Genomic DNA, 14371 nt, shown 5'->3' with positions numbered 1-14371 from the left:
ATACTAATATACTTTTCTTATCTTGTCTTTTAGCCCCAGCAAGATCATAGCATTTCACATGGTCCAAGATTATCAGAAAACCAAACTAAAAAGGATTTAAACATCGACGACACTTTACATGTTGATATCAAGAATCAACCTTTCTTCCTCCTCAAAGTACAAAAACTTTTTCTTCATCTCAGAAAAGACCCCAAACTTTTCTTCTTTACTAAAAAGTCCAAACCCAATCAAAAAGATATTGTTTTATCAATCATGGCTGCTGATTCAAATGATACTCGGCGTGATGTCGTCGTCAAGATCGACGGTGAAGACAATGAGACAAGCAACAATGGCGAAGGAGGAAAGTTCTGGAGAGAATCAAGTTACAACTTCTGGCACGGTGATCAGAAAGACAAGAACGGTAAACCGGGCGGCGGAGACGACGGAAGCTTCGACTTCATGCACCGGAGAAACAACAAAACGGGGGAGCCAGATCCGCCGTCGAAGCTCATAAACCAGTTTCTCGACAAACAAAAAGCCGCCGGCGACGAAATCTCGCTCGACATGGAACCGAACATGCCCGAGCTCCAAAGCAACACCGTCACGGCCGTCGTTTCCGGTTCCGCTTCTCCCGCAACGGCGACGGCGGGTTACCGTAACGAAACGGTCGACGCCGTTAGACGGAGACATAACAGAGTGACGTTATCTCCGTCTGTTAAAGAGAGCGACAGCAGCGAAGAGGACGAGAACAGAGTGGACGAGTCAGAGGTTGTGAAGTGCAGCTCGAACAGGTCGTTGAGGACCAAGACTCTTATGAAGATGAAGACGAGATCTAGGCTCATGGATCCTCCGACTCCGTCTTACCCGGAGATGGTCTCGGGTCGGACTCCGAAATCCGGGCATTTGAAAACCGGGAAAAACACTAAACCGGGAACTCCGGTTCAAGGCATGGATTTGGAAGAGGAGGAGGATCCCTTCTCGGAGGAGGACTTCCCAGAAGGTTACAGGAGGGATAAACTCTGCCTTGGGATTATCATGGAGTGGATTTTTCTGATTCTGATCATAGCCGGTTTGATTTGCAGCCTGGTGATACCTTACTTGCGGGGCAAGAAACTGTGGAACCTAGCTTTGTGGAAATGGGAAGTGATGGTTCTTGTCTTGATATGCGGGAGGCTTGTGTCTAGCTGGATTGTGAAGATATTCGTATTCTTCGTCGAAAGAAACTTCATGCTGAGGAAGAGGGTTTTGTATTTCGTCTACGGGATTCGAAAAGCCGGTTCAGAACTGTCTCTGGCTAGGGCTTGTGTTGATCGCGTGGCATTTCTTGTTCGACAAGAAAGTCGAGAGAGAGGCGAATACCACGGTGCTTAAGTACGTGACTAAAGTTTTGGTCTGCTTACTCGTTGCTGTTATCATCTGGCTCATAAAGACTTTGCTAGTTAAAGTTTTAGCTTCGTCCTTCCATATGAGTACTTACTTCGACCGGATTCAAGAATCGTTGTTTACTCAGTACGTGATTGAGACACTCTCTGGACCTCCTCGTGTTGTGATTGAGGAGAAAGTAGGCAACGGTATGTGTGGTGCTAAGGCATCTCCTCATGGTCCAAAGACGGTTTCTTCTTCTTCACCGCAAGTGACCATTGGAAGTGGGAGGCTGCAGAAGAGCCCGACAAAAGTCGGGAAAAGTCCGGCGCTGTCGCGGTGTGGTTCCAAGAAAGAAGGAGGAGAGGATGAAGGGATAAGGATCGATCATTTGCAGAGGATGAATACTAAAAACGTATCGGCTTGGAAGATGAAGAGACTGATGAATGTAATAAGGAAAGGAACACTTTCTACTTTGGATGAACAAATAGACACGAGCACTCATGAAGATGACAAAGCCACACAGATACGAAGTGAGTTTGAAGCTAAACTTGCAGCAAGGAAGATCTTTCAGAATGTTGCTGAGCCTTGTTCCAGGTATATATATATGTTATGACCTTGTGACACAACTTTGGTTGATGTTTCTTTAAGTTCAAGGTCTAAAACAGAGTATTTTTTTTTTTTGGGTTTTAGGTACATATATATAGAAGATTTTATGCGTTTTTTGACTGAAGATGAGTCTGAAAGAGCCATGGATCTATTTGAAGGAGCTTCAGAGAGTCACAAAATCAGCAAATCATGTCTGAAGAACTGGGTGGTAAGAGTTTGTCATAAATTAATACTCGAAACCTCTGTTTTAAACTGATGCATGTTTTAATGTTTTCACACCTACTAATAGAAAATATTAGTTTTAACAATAAATGTATACTTTTTTTTTAATTATTTATTTTTCATAATTTTAAATCAATAATAACTAATAATGTAATTAATTATTTTGAAGTTTATAAATTGGTCGTTATTAGTTCATAAAAATGTATTAAAAATACAAAAAATATCTTTTGAAAAAAAAAATTCTTGATGGAAGTATCTCTTTATTATAACACAACTATGCTAAATTCTCACTATATTTCTATAGGTTAATGCCTTTAGAGAACGAAGAGCACTAGCTTTAACATTAAACGATACAAAAACAGCAGTGAACAGGCTTCACCGAATCATCAATGTGTTGGTCAGCATTGTGATCGTTATCATATGGCTTCTAATTCTCGGAATCGCTACAACAAAGTTCTTGCTTGTCATAAGCTCTCAGCTTCTTCTAGTTGTCTTTGTGTTTGGAAACTCATGCAAAACTATCTTTGAAGCTGTCATCTTCGTCTTTGTCATGCATCCTTTTGATGTCGGTGACAGGTGTGAAATAGATGGTGTCCAGGTTTGTTCCTTTGAAACTCTCTTCATGCAAGTATTCACAACTCAATACTGACATAAAAGCTAATCCTCTGCTTTTTGAATGGTTAGATGATTGTGGAAGAGATGAACATTTTAACTACTGTCTTTCTTCGATATGATAATCAGAAGATTGTATACCCCAACAGTCTTCTTGGCACAAAACCTATCGCTAACTATTACCGCAGTCCTGATATGCAAGATGCCATTGAGTTCTTTGTCCATATAGCAACTCCACATGAAAAGATAACAGCCTTGAAACAGAGGATACTCAGGTTAGATTCTAAACCCTTTACCTCTTAAGATTTTGAAAAATACCTAATACCAATGTTTAAAACATCGGTAGACAGTAACTAGGCAGGTTTGTAGTGGACTAATGCCTAGGTGGACGTCTAGGCACTGTCTAAACCGTCTTTAGAACACTGCCTAATACAAATTGTATTCTATGGTTTTTGTTCAATGCAGCTATGTAGATAACAAGAAGGACCATTGGCATCCATCACCGATGATGGTGTTTAGAGATATGTGTGGACTGAACAGTGTGAAGATTGCAATGTGGCCAACACATAAGATGAATCATCAAGACATGGGAGAGAGGTTTGTGAGGAGAGGGCAGTTACTTGAGGAGATCGGTAAATCTTGCAGAGAATTGGATATCGAATATCGGTTATATCCTCTTAACATCAACGTCAAAAGCATCCCTCCCGCTGCCACTCCCATCACTTCTGATCGCATTCCTTTAACCTGGACTCAACAACGCAATGCTTAAAGTTTTGGAAAATTTTTGAGTTTTGTGTATTTTGTAGAGTGTGAGTGAAAGGGAGATCTTCTCTTCTTGCCTTTTAATCCATCTCTTATTGTTTTTAACACCTCGAGGATTCTTGTTTTGAGTGGTTGGTTATACTATAGTCATCTTGAAATAAAAGCTTACATCATTTGAATAAAAGTATGTATACTGTGTTAGTAGTAGTATACTGTGTTATTAGTAGTAGTCAACTAGTGGTCATCATCTACATAGCCTTGATAACATCGTTTCGTAAAAAAAAAAAAACTCTAGCGACGTCGTTTTGTACTGTCACCTAACGTAGCGACGTCGTTTCCTTCATCTACATAAACGACCCGGCCCTTGTGCCGAACGGCTAGTTCGTCATTTTACGGAAAATTTTCAAATCTTCGTTTCTCGCGCCGCCATTGAGATAGGTGACGATCGTTTGTAATTTGTCCGCTTCGAAATCGTACCTGCCGATTCTTCGTTTGCTATTTCCATACTCCTCCTCAGATTCCGTTAGCTGGATTCTCCTTTGTTGCTCATCCTCACTCTCTGCGACGCATTCGCTCTCTCTCTCTCTCTCTCTCGAAATCGCAGGTAAGCTTCTTCAACTTCTTCTTAGATTCTAATGATTGCGCCAATTTTCAAATTACACCGAGTAGAGTGCGAACCTATTTGTCTCCGTTCTTGTAGAAACTTTACCAAAAAAAAACAGTCGGCGTTGTGATTTTAGAAACCCTAATTTTCGGGACCGGTGTCCATATCCTCTTAATCAGCCGCGTAATCTATACTTGGCCATCCTTTGCAGATCTCTGGAGTCTATGAAGCAGAGCCGGACCTGAGTTCTGAGGGGTCCCATTCAAAATAAATATAAAAATTACAATTCTTTTAGATAGAACAATATATTTAAGTAAACATAGAATAAAAAGAAGAAAAAAATATCTAAAAGCATCGATTAGACGAAACCCAGAAACCATTATCGTAAAAGGAACATCTTTTGCTTATTCTAATCTAATCTATTAATTCAGGGATTTGTTTTTATCTACTGTTTAAGGTTGTCATTTAAATTTTGGTCTTTTTCTTAGTTGTTGCTAAAATATATCACATCTCCTGCAAAATATATTCTCCTCTATGAACATATATAGCTCTGCTACGAACATCTTGAACAATCCTGAAAATATGCAAAATATCATAACTGCTTAATAAGTACTATTTATTATAATAGATAACAAAACCATATCTTGAACAATCCTGAAAATATGCAAAATATCATAACTGCTTAATAAGTACTATTTATTATAATAGATAACAAAACCATTTTATTCGATAGTAATATAATAACAAATATAACTGTTAAATTATGTCTAAACTACCTGATATTATTGTGATCTATATAGAGAATCGTAACTAATTAAATGGAAAGTTCATGTTTGCTAAATCATCCCGCCTTTGCTTATCACTAAAACTCATAAAACATTTCGAAATCATCCCGCCTTTGCTTATATAGCACCATTTAGTTATATATATTTAATATAAATAATATATATATGTCTAATCTATATATATATATATAAATATTACACAAAATATATATATTATATACACATATTATATATAGCATATATTAAAATTAAAATTTAACAAATCAATGTCCGCCCTTTAGGGCGGGTCCTAATCTAATTTTACATTAATTTATATCTGGACTCACTAAATATTTATCAAGTTATAAACGGAACTCGGATCTATTTTTTCCTGTGTGACAACATTTTTTGTTTTGTTTTGTATGTCTGTTTTATATATATATGTGAAATTTTTTTTAAAAGTGGAGCCTTTAAAGTTGGGGGTCCCATCCAAATGTTTCACAATCCTCTGGTCAAGCCCGGCTCTGCTATGAAGATAACATTATCCTGTCTTGGTCAGTAGCGATTATCATAGTGATCGCAAGCTTTGGATCCTATTATTGTATTTTCAGCAACCTGTTGTACAATTCGTAACAATTTGCCCCAGTTAGAATGAATGATGGTTAATCTAAATCTGTCAACGTGTTTAGTTCTTAGTACATTGTTTTCTAAAACGCTTTGACTTTGGTTTCTGACTCTTGGTGTAGATATATTGAAAAAAAGGAACTCTAAACCAAGAGGATTATTGAGAATGAAAAGTTCTATTACAACATGATTCTTCATCTAGTTAGTTTGATAAAAATTGTAATTTGCAGGTGCTTGAGATACTTACATTAGAGGTTGAAATGAGGTGCAACGCCTGCTGGAGGGAGTTGGAAGCCCGTGCCGTTTCCACCACTTGTGGCCACTTATTATGTATCCAATTTCACACTTTCTACTTACTCTGTCTCTCTTCTTTTAGCCTTGTCTTGATGAATGATATGCTTGATGACCTTAACACCATGAGAAGGTACTGAAGATGCCAACAAGATTCTCACTAATGATGGTGCATGTCCCATTTGTGAACAAGTACTCTCCAAGAGGTGACAAATTTTACCTAAGCTACTTTCTTATCTTCAGCTTAGCGTTAGTCGTCTTACTTCCTACTTGACAGTTTATCTTTGTTTTCCATCTTAGTCTAATGAAACCTGTGGATACTAATCCAAATGAAGAATGGATAAATGTAAGTGCTTGTGATGAAGTGGATACTATAGCTTTTCATACCTTTCCAGCTTTATCATATTTTCATCTTACATCTCCTCATTTCTTACCTTTGTTATCAGATGGCGATGGCTGCAATTTCTCCGCAAATACGTATCCTTTTTTTTAATTGTACTTCTTCTCCCTCTTGGTAAAAGCACCTGGGTATAAGTTGCAGTTATGTTCTTCAACTGAATAGTCTCTCTTTGTGTTTGAAATCTAAACTCAAATTCTCCATCAACTGACTGTGTCTTCTGCATATGTAAAAGTTAGTAAAACAACAGTTAAGGTTCAACAAACCTCCTCCTTTTTTCCTTAATTGGATTTAGTGATGAAGACTGCATACCGAAGTGTAATGTTTTACATTACGCAAAGGGACTTAGAGATGCAGTACAAAATGAATAGACTTGTTGCGCAGTGTCGTCAGAAATGTGAGGGTATGCAAGCAAAGTTCAGCGAGAAAATGGACCAAGTGCATACAGCGTACCAGAAGATGGGCAAGAGGTGTCAGATGATGGAGCAAGAGGTAGCAAACTTGACCAAGGATAAACAAGAGCTCCAAGAGAAGTTCTCCGAGAAATCAAGGTCAGTAAATTTAACATACGTTTTGTTAAACTCAGCTCTAGTAACAAACTATGTTAATTTTGTTTAAACACCAGACAGAAGAGGAAGCTCGATGAGATGTATGACCAGTTAAGAAGTGAATATGAGTCAGTCAAACGAACATCCATACAACCAGCAAATAACTTCTACTCACGACACCAGGAGCCTGACTTTTTCTCAAACCAACCAGTTAATATGATGGAGAACAGAGAGCCCACTCGCAAAGGTTAACTAACTAACAACAACATTATTACTGTATTTTGAGCTTAGTGCTTTATGATTTTCAGTCTATTAATGAGCTTAGTGCGCTTGTGATTCTACGTCTTGATAGAACCGTATTTTATAAACTACGGATTACTGAATATTGTAAATAATAAAAATGATAAAATTATACCAAAGAGTAAGAAAAGGATGATACAATAGCAGAGGCGAGATATTATCTCTTTCCTTAACTCAAAATACGTCCCGTAGTGCGACGGTTCGATAACGTAATGAGTCCCAGGATACAACTGCAAACAATCTTCTGAATTTGCGTCACTCTATCAGAAGCCTGGCGAAACTAGTTTTGTATTGTACTCTCAGACACAAAAATAAAAAATACTAACATGACTATTCAATATAAGGAGAATGTGGTTTTTCTTTTGGTATTTGATGTGTATGTCCTTCTATCATGCTAACAAGCCATTTATATAGAAAAATAATGAGAAGCACAAGTTTCATTTTCAACATAGAAATGAAACCTCCATGGTGCACTAATGGAGACTTAAATTTTTGTCAATTAATATGTGAATTCATTTCACATTTTGACCAAAAAATTAAAGAGTATAATTATTATTATTTGACTCATTCAAACAAAATAATATACTTTAAATGGATTTCTTTTTTATATTTTATCAATATAAAAGATCACATATATTTGGTTTATATGATTAAGTTAATGAACATGAAATCCAACTAACAAATCAAAACCCAAATCCAAATATCTAATGTGTATATTTGTAACTTTATACAAGTTTATCAAATCACACACATTAGACCTCCATTTCTCATTCACACTAACTCTATTTTTAGCATATGAATACATTGCTAAAAAATAGTTCCAACACGTCTTCTGTTGAGCTTAGTCCTTATCATTCTAAGTCTATCGTTGGTTAACATCTCCAAATCAAGTTGACTTATTTGGCGCAGACCGGTCGTTTTACTCTCCTGGAACACCAGGGCCTAGAGATGAGATATGGCCAGCAAGACCGAACAGTTCAAACTCGGGTCAATTCGGCATCTCCAACGACTCACCCGCAGTTCCAGCTGACCTTGGAAACAGAAGAGTAGGAGGAGGACATCCTGTATTTGGTGGTGGTGGCAATTCAAATCCCCAATGTACTTTACGGAACCTTATTATTTCGCCTATTAAACGCTCTCGGTCCCGCCCTCCACTGTTTACGTAAGCAAACTTTAACCGTAATCTTTGACCAAAAATTCACATCAGATACTTGGGTTTATCAAAAAAGGTGTTGCTTCTCTTTTCAGATAGCTTTAGGAACAAGGTTAAGTGCTCTGAACCTGACTGGTAGAAGTGGGAGGCATAAGTTGTCACATTCAGTAAGTGACTCTTCTTTTTTTATAAGCTTACTGTCTTATGTTAGTAAACTTAGAGAGAAAGTGTAGGATTTAAAAAAAAAAAAAGAAAAACTCTCGTCTAATGAATCATGCTTTAGCAGAATCAATATAGTGAAACTACCTACAAGGATGTAAGATGACGAACAAACATAAAAGGACACTTTTGTAAAAAAAAAAGCATCACTTGTTTGGTTCACTGGGCTCAGATTCTCTTGTTTGGTTCAAATACGTATTTGACCAGTGCATGTTTAATGGGTAACATCTCTGGGAACTCCTTGCTTAGTTAAGACCCATCCATTTCATTGTTGCTTCGAGGAGCAACAATGACCTTAGCTTGTTCTTCCACTGTGAAGTTGGACCACTTAAATCTATGGCTCGATGTATCTCTTGTACATCTCCAGTATCTCGTTGTGGCTCACAACCCCTGGGTTGGTGAAGTTCCATATCCCTCTTAGATTTCTCTTTGCCATCTCGATGGAGATTGGAAGAAGCTCGTCGAGTATGGTCGTGCTGTTCCAGACGTTGACTACTTTGTGATGAAGTTTCCCCGGGTTGTTAAGGTCTGACCCACTCTCAAGGTACATACATTGTCACACTCTCTCAAAAGCTCCTCAACCTGGGGACAAAAAGAAGAAAAACAAAACAGAGCAGTTATGAACAAAGACACTTCTTGTTAGACAGATTATTACCATGGCTTTTGGTTTTTGAGTAGATAGAACCGATGAAGTTAGGCTTGTCTTCTTCCTTGAAACCTTTACCCGACCCCTCAGGATGTGCAGCATCGTGCTCAAAGATGCAACCAGTGGCGAAGTTCATCATCAAGAGACCATTCTCTCTGCATACATCTGCAAGAGTCAAAAGTACCAGCGACATTGACGCGAATAGTCTCAGGTTTTGTGAGATTCACACCAGTCAACGTTAGGTCTCCCAGTCAAACTAGCAGCATTAAAACACATGACTCGGTTTGATGCACGAATATCGGCAACGATAGTACTGTTGGGCCCGAATATGGCCCGGTAACTGATTATTCAATAATAAAGATAATGATGGGCCACGACAAGCCCATCACGAGTCTGAAGTCTAAAAGAGAGCTAAGCTAAAACCGGAGGCTGAAAGCTAAGGATCCTAACTAAGGAGGTCACGACGAAGAGGAAGCTCACGTCGCAACCAGAAGGAGCGCAGGACCCGGTCAAGGGGAAGCTGTTGCAGATTCCACCTCAAGTGGAGAGGATCTCGGAGATCAGTTGCAAACAACCTAAAGAAGTCCAAAGCTATAAAAAGAGAAGGTCGAAGACTAAGAAGGAGGCCGACCCTACTCATATCTTACTCAACTTTCATTGAAACGTTCTTATTTGTAATTCTTTTATAGTCTTGATATTCATCAAAGATCGTCTTTTGTAACCATTCCATTTCTACTATATCAATACAAATCGAAGTTCATTCATCAAGTTCTTACGGGATTCAGCCCGCGATAATCTTTCCCTATCCTTTTCTAAACATAAAACCTGATCTAAAATCTAGGTGTGAGTTTTACCCCTCACAATTGGCGCCGTCTGTGGGGAAGAAACAATCGAATCCCTTACTCTAACTCGAGGATGAACCCTACCGATCAGACAACAACCCCGTCTGACCTTAACCTCCCGATTCAGAGCGATGGCTCACCGAATGACGGAGGCTCTAGTCTCGTAATCACAGAGCCTCAACGTGGCGACCACCGATCTGGGCAACAGCTTCCGGTTGATGCTCGAACGAGCCAAACTACAACCGGAGTTACTAACCCGAGGTCATTAGGTGGAAACACCTCCGAGCTCCCGGTTACCGAGAATCCTCAGCAGCAAGCCATTCCGAATCAAACGGAGGCTCAGCTCTCTGAGATCCGCCAGATGATGATACAATTAGTAGACCGAGCTCAGGAAAGTGAGCGCACGATGCATCAGCTGGCTGTACGTCAACAACGATTCGAAGAGATAACTAGATCTCTAAACGCAACAACCCAACCACCGCAACGTCAAGCTCCGGGGGTCATCTTCCATGATCGATTAACCGATCCCTCTTTTCCCCGAGCACGTTTAAACTTTTCCCCTGATAGCACTGCCCCTGAAGGACGCGGATCTGCTTTCCAGACACCTCATACTGGAACAGTTCCCGTATTCAATCCACCTAATGCCAGTGCTATGGGAAGTAACGTAGCGACAACCAGCTCCACACCCGGTCAGGTCACTGACAGAAGTAATCGTTTACCTCCTCCGCCACCTGATCCTAGGTCCGGAGCAGGAATATCCTTCCCATCTGGAGGCAGAGCGTCAGCTTCGGTTTATCAAACTAGAAGCTCGGTCCCGAATGAGGACGGTTATCAAAGGATAAACTCCGATAACCCAAGAAATGTCGAGCGACTTAGCCCACTAACCGCATGGGAAGATGAGCCAACTCGATTCCGTCAGGAACCTACTCATCGGGTACCTGCGAACGATCCAAATATCCTTCCGTTTGAAGGACCTGAAGCTATCCGTAGATATATGGAGAGAACTCACGCGGCTCTCCAGAAATTGGGAGCTCAAGTCCATAAAGCTACGAGTTCAGCTCCCGAAATCGATAGCTTAATCGAAGAAACCCGTGGAACTCCATTCACGGACAGAATTGCCAGCTCTCACATAAGAGATACCCGAAAAATCAGAATTCCTGAGTATGATGGGACCTCCGACCCGAAGGCCTATTTGAGAGCTTTCCGATTGGCAATTGTTAAAGCCCATTTCACTCAGGAAGAATGTGAAGCAGGTTACTGTAGAACATTCGCCGAAAATTTGGTCGGAACAGCCCTTGAGTGGTTCTCCGGCCTCGAGCCAGCCTCGATAGACAACTTTGATCAATTAACCAACGCCTTTATGAAGCAATACTCAACCCATATCCGGAAGCAAGCCTCCGAGGCCGACCTTTGGAAGGTCAGTCAAGGAATGGGAGATTCATTACGAGTCTACATTGAGAAATTCAGGGCAATAAGAACTAAGCTATCGAATCCTAACGACCTAGTCGCCATCGAGGCCCTTAGGAGAGGTCTGTTCTATAGATCGAAATTCTGGTCAGAGTTAACACTCAACGCTCCTCCAACTATCGATGACGCTCTTCATAGAGCCACCAAATATATTACTTTGGAGGAGGAGACAGCTGCACTGGATAAACTCCACAAGAAACCACAGAATCATTCGAAAGGTGACTCCTCCGAGACTAAGGGACCTCATAAAAAGGGTAACCCTCGAAATAATCAAACTCAGGGAGAACATTCCTACGCAATCGAGGAAGACAAGGAAGAGAAACCTGTTGCAGCTGCAAACAAAACTCCCTGGTCAAAAGGCTTCGATAAAGGCAAACATTGCTCTTATCACGATCGCGAAGGACACTCAACCGAAGAGTGTTGGGACCTCCAACGCCAGCTGGCAGCTAAATTCGCAGCCGGAGAAATAAAGGGCGTGGACCTTAAAAAGCCGCCACCTTATCAGAAAAGAGGTTCCAGGGACATTTCCCCGAAACGCGAGAGGTCACCTGAGAAGGAAACCGATTCGCCACCTCCAGTTCCCAAAAAAAGAGTCGACATGATTCTTGGGAAATTCCCCCAAGGAAAAAGTTTACAAGTCGAAGCTCTCTTGAGCAAACCCTCCCATCAATCGAACCCCGACTCGAGGGTGGACTGTATCCTTGGAGGATCAGACATATGTCAAGACTCCGTCAATTCCATTAAGAATCACGTGCGGAAGGCTGTGTCTAACACTGGACCTAAGCCTCCTAATCCTGAATCCAACACTAAGATTTCTTTCTGGGAGAGCGAGACCTCAAACCTTGACAGACCTCACGATGATGCGTTGATCGTCACCCTGAACATCGCAGGATACGAGGTTCCTAAGCTCATGATAGACACAGGAAGCTCTGTCGACCTCATTTTCTATAACACCCTAAAAGGGATGGAAATAGACGACTACGAAATTATTGGCCAAAAAGCTAATCTCGTAGGCTTCTCCGGAGAAACAGCTACCTCATTGGGAACAATCAAGCTCCCAGTCATAGCTGGCGGAATAATGAAAATGACCAACTTAGTAGTCATCGATAGACCTTCCCCGTTCCACGCGATTTTGGGAAGACCTTGGATCCACAAAATGAAGGCAGTAGCCTCAACGTACCATCAGTGCGTAAAATTTCCAACACCCGAAGGGATAGCTACCATACACGGTAGCCAGAAGATATCCAGGATCTGCTATTTGGGAGGATTCGAAATCCTCAAAAAATCCCCCCAATAGCAATTACAGATCCAGGAAGGTCGCGAAATGCAACAAAATATTCGAGGTCCCCCCAGGAACCTAACCGAAAAAGTTTGCATCGACGACTCAAATCCTGAAAGACAGGTGAGCATCGGGTCCGAGCTACCTCTTGAGACAAAAAAGGAGCTCATCGATTTTTTGAAAAGCAATGTCAAAACCTTTGCGTGGTCCACCAACGACATGAAAGGAATAGATCCGAACGTCACCACCCATAAGCTAAAAGTTGACCCTACTTTCAAACCGATCAAACAGAAGCGTCGTAAGCTAGGTCTCGAAAAGGCTCAAGCTGTTAACGACGAAGTTGACCGACTTACGAAAGCTGGGTCCATTCGAGAGGTACATTACCCCGACTGGTTAGCTAACCCAGTAGTGGTAAAGAAGAAAAACGGGAAGTGGAGAATCTGTGTAGATTTCACAGACCTAAACAAAGCTTGCCCTAAAGACAGCTTCCCGTTACCTCACATCGACCGCCTAGTTGAAGCAACAGCTGGCCATCGACTCCTATCCTTCATGGATGCCTTCTCAGGATATAACCAAATCATGATGGATCCTGAGGACCAGGAGAAAACTGCATTCATAACCGAACGAGGAACCTATTGTTATAAGGTTATGCCATTCGGATTAAAGAACGCAGGAGCTACCTATCAAAGGCTAGTAAATAAGATGTTTGCTGGACAACTTGGAAAAACCATGGAGGTCTATATCGACGACATGCTAGTCAAATCCTCAGCCGGGGAAGATCATATCTCCCATTTAAGGGAATGCTTCGATATCCTGAACAAGTACGATATGAAGCTCAATCCCACTAAATGTACTTTCGGGGTACCCTCAGGCGAGTTCCTAGGCTATCTCGTAACCGAAAGAGGCATTGAAGCCAACCCGCAGCAGATAGCAACCTTCCTAGAAATGCCGTCACCTAAGACGACCAGGGAGGTGCAGAGACTGACTGGACGAATCGCGGCGTTGAATCGATTCATATCCAAGTCTACCGATAAATGTCTCCCATTTTACAAGCTTCTAAGAAATAATAAGAAGTTCTTATGGGACGAGAAATGTGAGGAAGCCTTCAAGCAATTGAAAGCTTACCTCTCCGAACCTCCGATCCTATCTAAACCAGTAGTAGGAGAGCCATTGTACCTATATCTCGCTGTATCAACTGCTGCAGTCAGCGGCGTTCTAGTACGAGAGGAACAAAACGAACAAAGACCTGTCTATTACACCAGTAAAAGTTTGATAGATGCCGAAACCAGGTACCCTGCGATGGAAAAACTAGCTCTAGCAGTCGTAACAGCTGCCAGAAAATTGCGACCTTACTTCCAATCGCATTCGATCGTTGTAATGACCTCACAACCATTACGAATGATCTTGCACAGCCCCAGCCAGTCAGGGCGATTGGCTAAATGGGCCATAGAACTCAGCGAATATGATATTGAGTATAGACCTCGAGCAGCAGCGAAAGCTCAGGTCCTCGCTGACTTTATCATCGAATTGACATCCGAGCAGTTAGACTCCGAAATGGAATCTCCGAAGTGGAGCCTATACGTCGACGGAGCCTCATCAAAACAGGGCTCCGGTATCGGTCTAAGGCTAACTTCTTCAGCAGGAGAAACCATCGAGCAAGTCATATAGGCTCGGATTCAGCGCCTCAACAA

At 41.2% G+C, this 14371-nt stretch overlaps 2 protein-coding genes across 3 annotated transcripts; both read left to right on the top strand.

Annotated features, from left to right (window-relative positions):
- The first annotated feature begins 29 nt into the window (after nucleotides 1-29).
- LOC108836048 (mechanosensitive ion channel protein 4-like) lies at nucleotides 30-3587 on the top strand. The gene is given in 6 exon segments (XM_056992033.1): nucleotides 30-1254; nucleotides 1256-1938; nucleotides 2035-2158; nucleotides 2477-2770; nucleotides 2857-3059; nucleotides 3250-3587. Coding segments are annotated over 6 exon segments (2610 nt in total). The 5' UTR covers nucleotides 30-252; the 3' UTR covers nucleotides 3554-3587.
- Nucleotides 3588-5441: 1854 nt separating this feature from the next.
- On the top strand, nucleotides 5442-8240 carry LOC108837926 (E3 ubiquitin-protein ligase CCNB1IP1 homolog). 2 transcript variants are annotated; one of them, XM_056991813.1, is made up of 8 exons: nucleotides 5442-5468; nucleotides 5769-5868; nucleotides 5963-6035; nucleotides 6130-6175; nucleotides 6276-6306; nucleotides 6522-6777; nucleotides 6852-7021; nucleotides 7984-8240. In XM_056991813.1, the coding sequence occupies exons 2-8, from the start codon at nucleotides 5799-5801 to the stop codon at nucleotides 8238-8240; spliced, it is 903 nt and encodes a 300-aa protein (XP_056847793.1). In that variant the 5' UTR covers nucleotides 5442-5468; nucleotides 5769-5798. The 2 variants fall into 2 exon arrangements, with proteins under 2 accessions (XP_056847793.1, XP_056847794.1); XM_056991814.1 differs by lacking the exon at nucleotides 5442-5468 and having other exon boundaries at nucleotides 5486-5868; nucleotides 8014-8240.
- The last annotated feature ends 6131 nt before the right edge of the window (nucleotides 8241-14371 follow it).

Source organism: Raphanus sativus, chromosome 8 (genome assembly GCF_000801105.2).
Source record: "Raphanus sativus cultivar WK10039 chromosome 8, ASM80110v3, whole genome shotgun sequence".
NCBI lineage: Eukaryota > Viridiplantae > Streptophyta > Magnoliopsida > Brassicales > Brassicaceae > Raphanus > Raphanus sativus.
Note: the sequence above shows the minus strand (reverse complement) of the source record. Positions and strands in the feature narration are given on the sequence as shown.

Coding starts and splice junctions, on each gene's coding strand:
- LOC108837926 (XM_056991813.1), top strand. CDS start 5,799: ATGAGGTGCAACGCCTGCTGGAGGGAGTTGGAAGCCCGTGCCGTTTCC. Junction 6,307..6,521: donor TGCAATTTCTCCGCAAATAC/GTATCCTTTTTT, acceptor AATTGGATTTAG/TGATGAAGACTGCATACCGA. Junction 6,778..6,851: donor AAGTTCTCCGAGAAATCAAG/GTCAGTAAATTT, acceptor TTTAAACACCAG/ACAGAAGAGGAAGCTCGATG.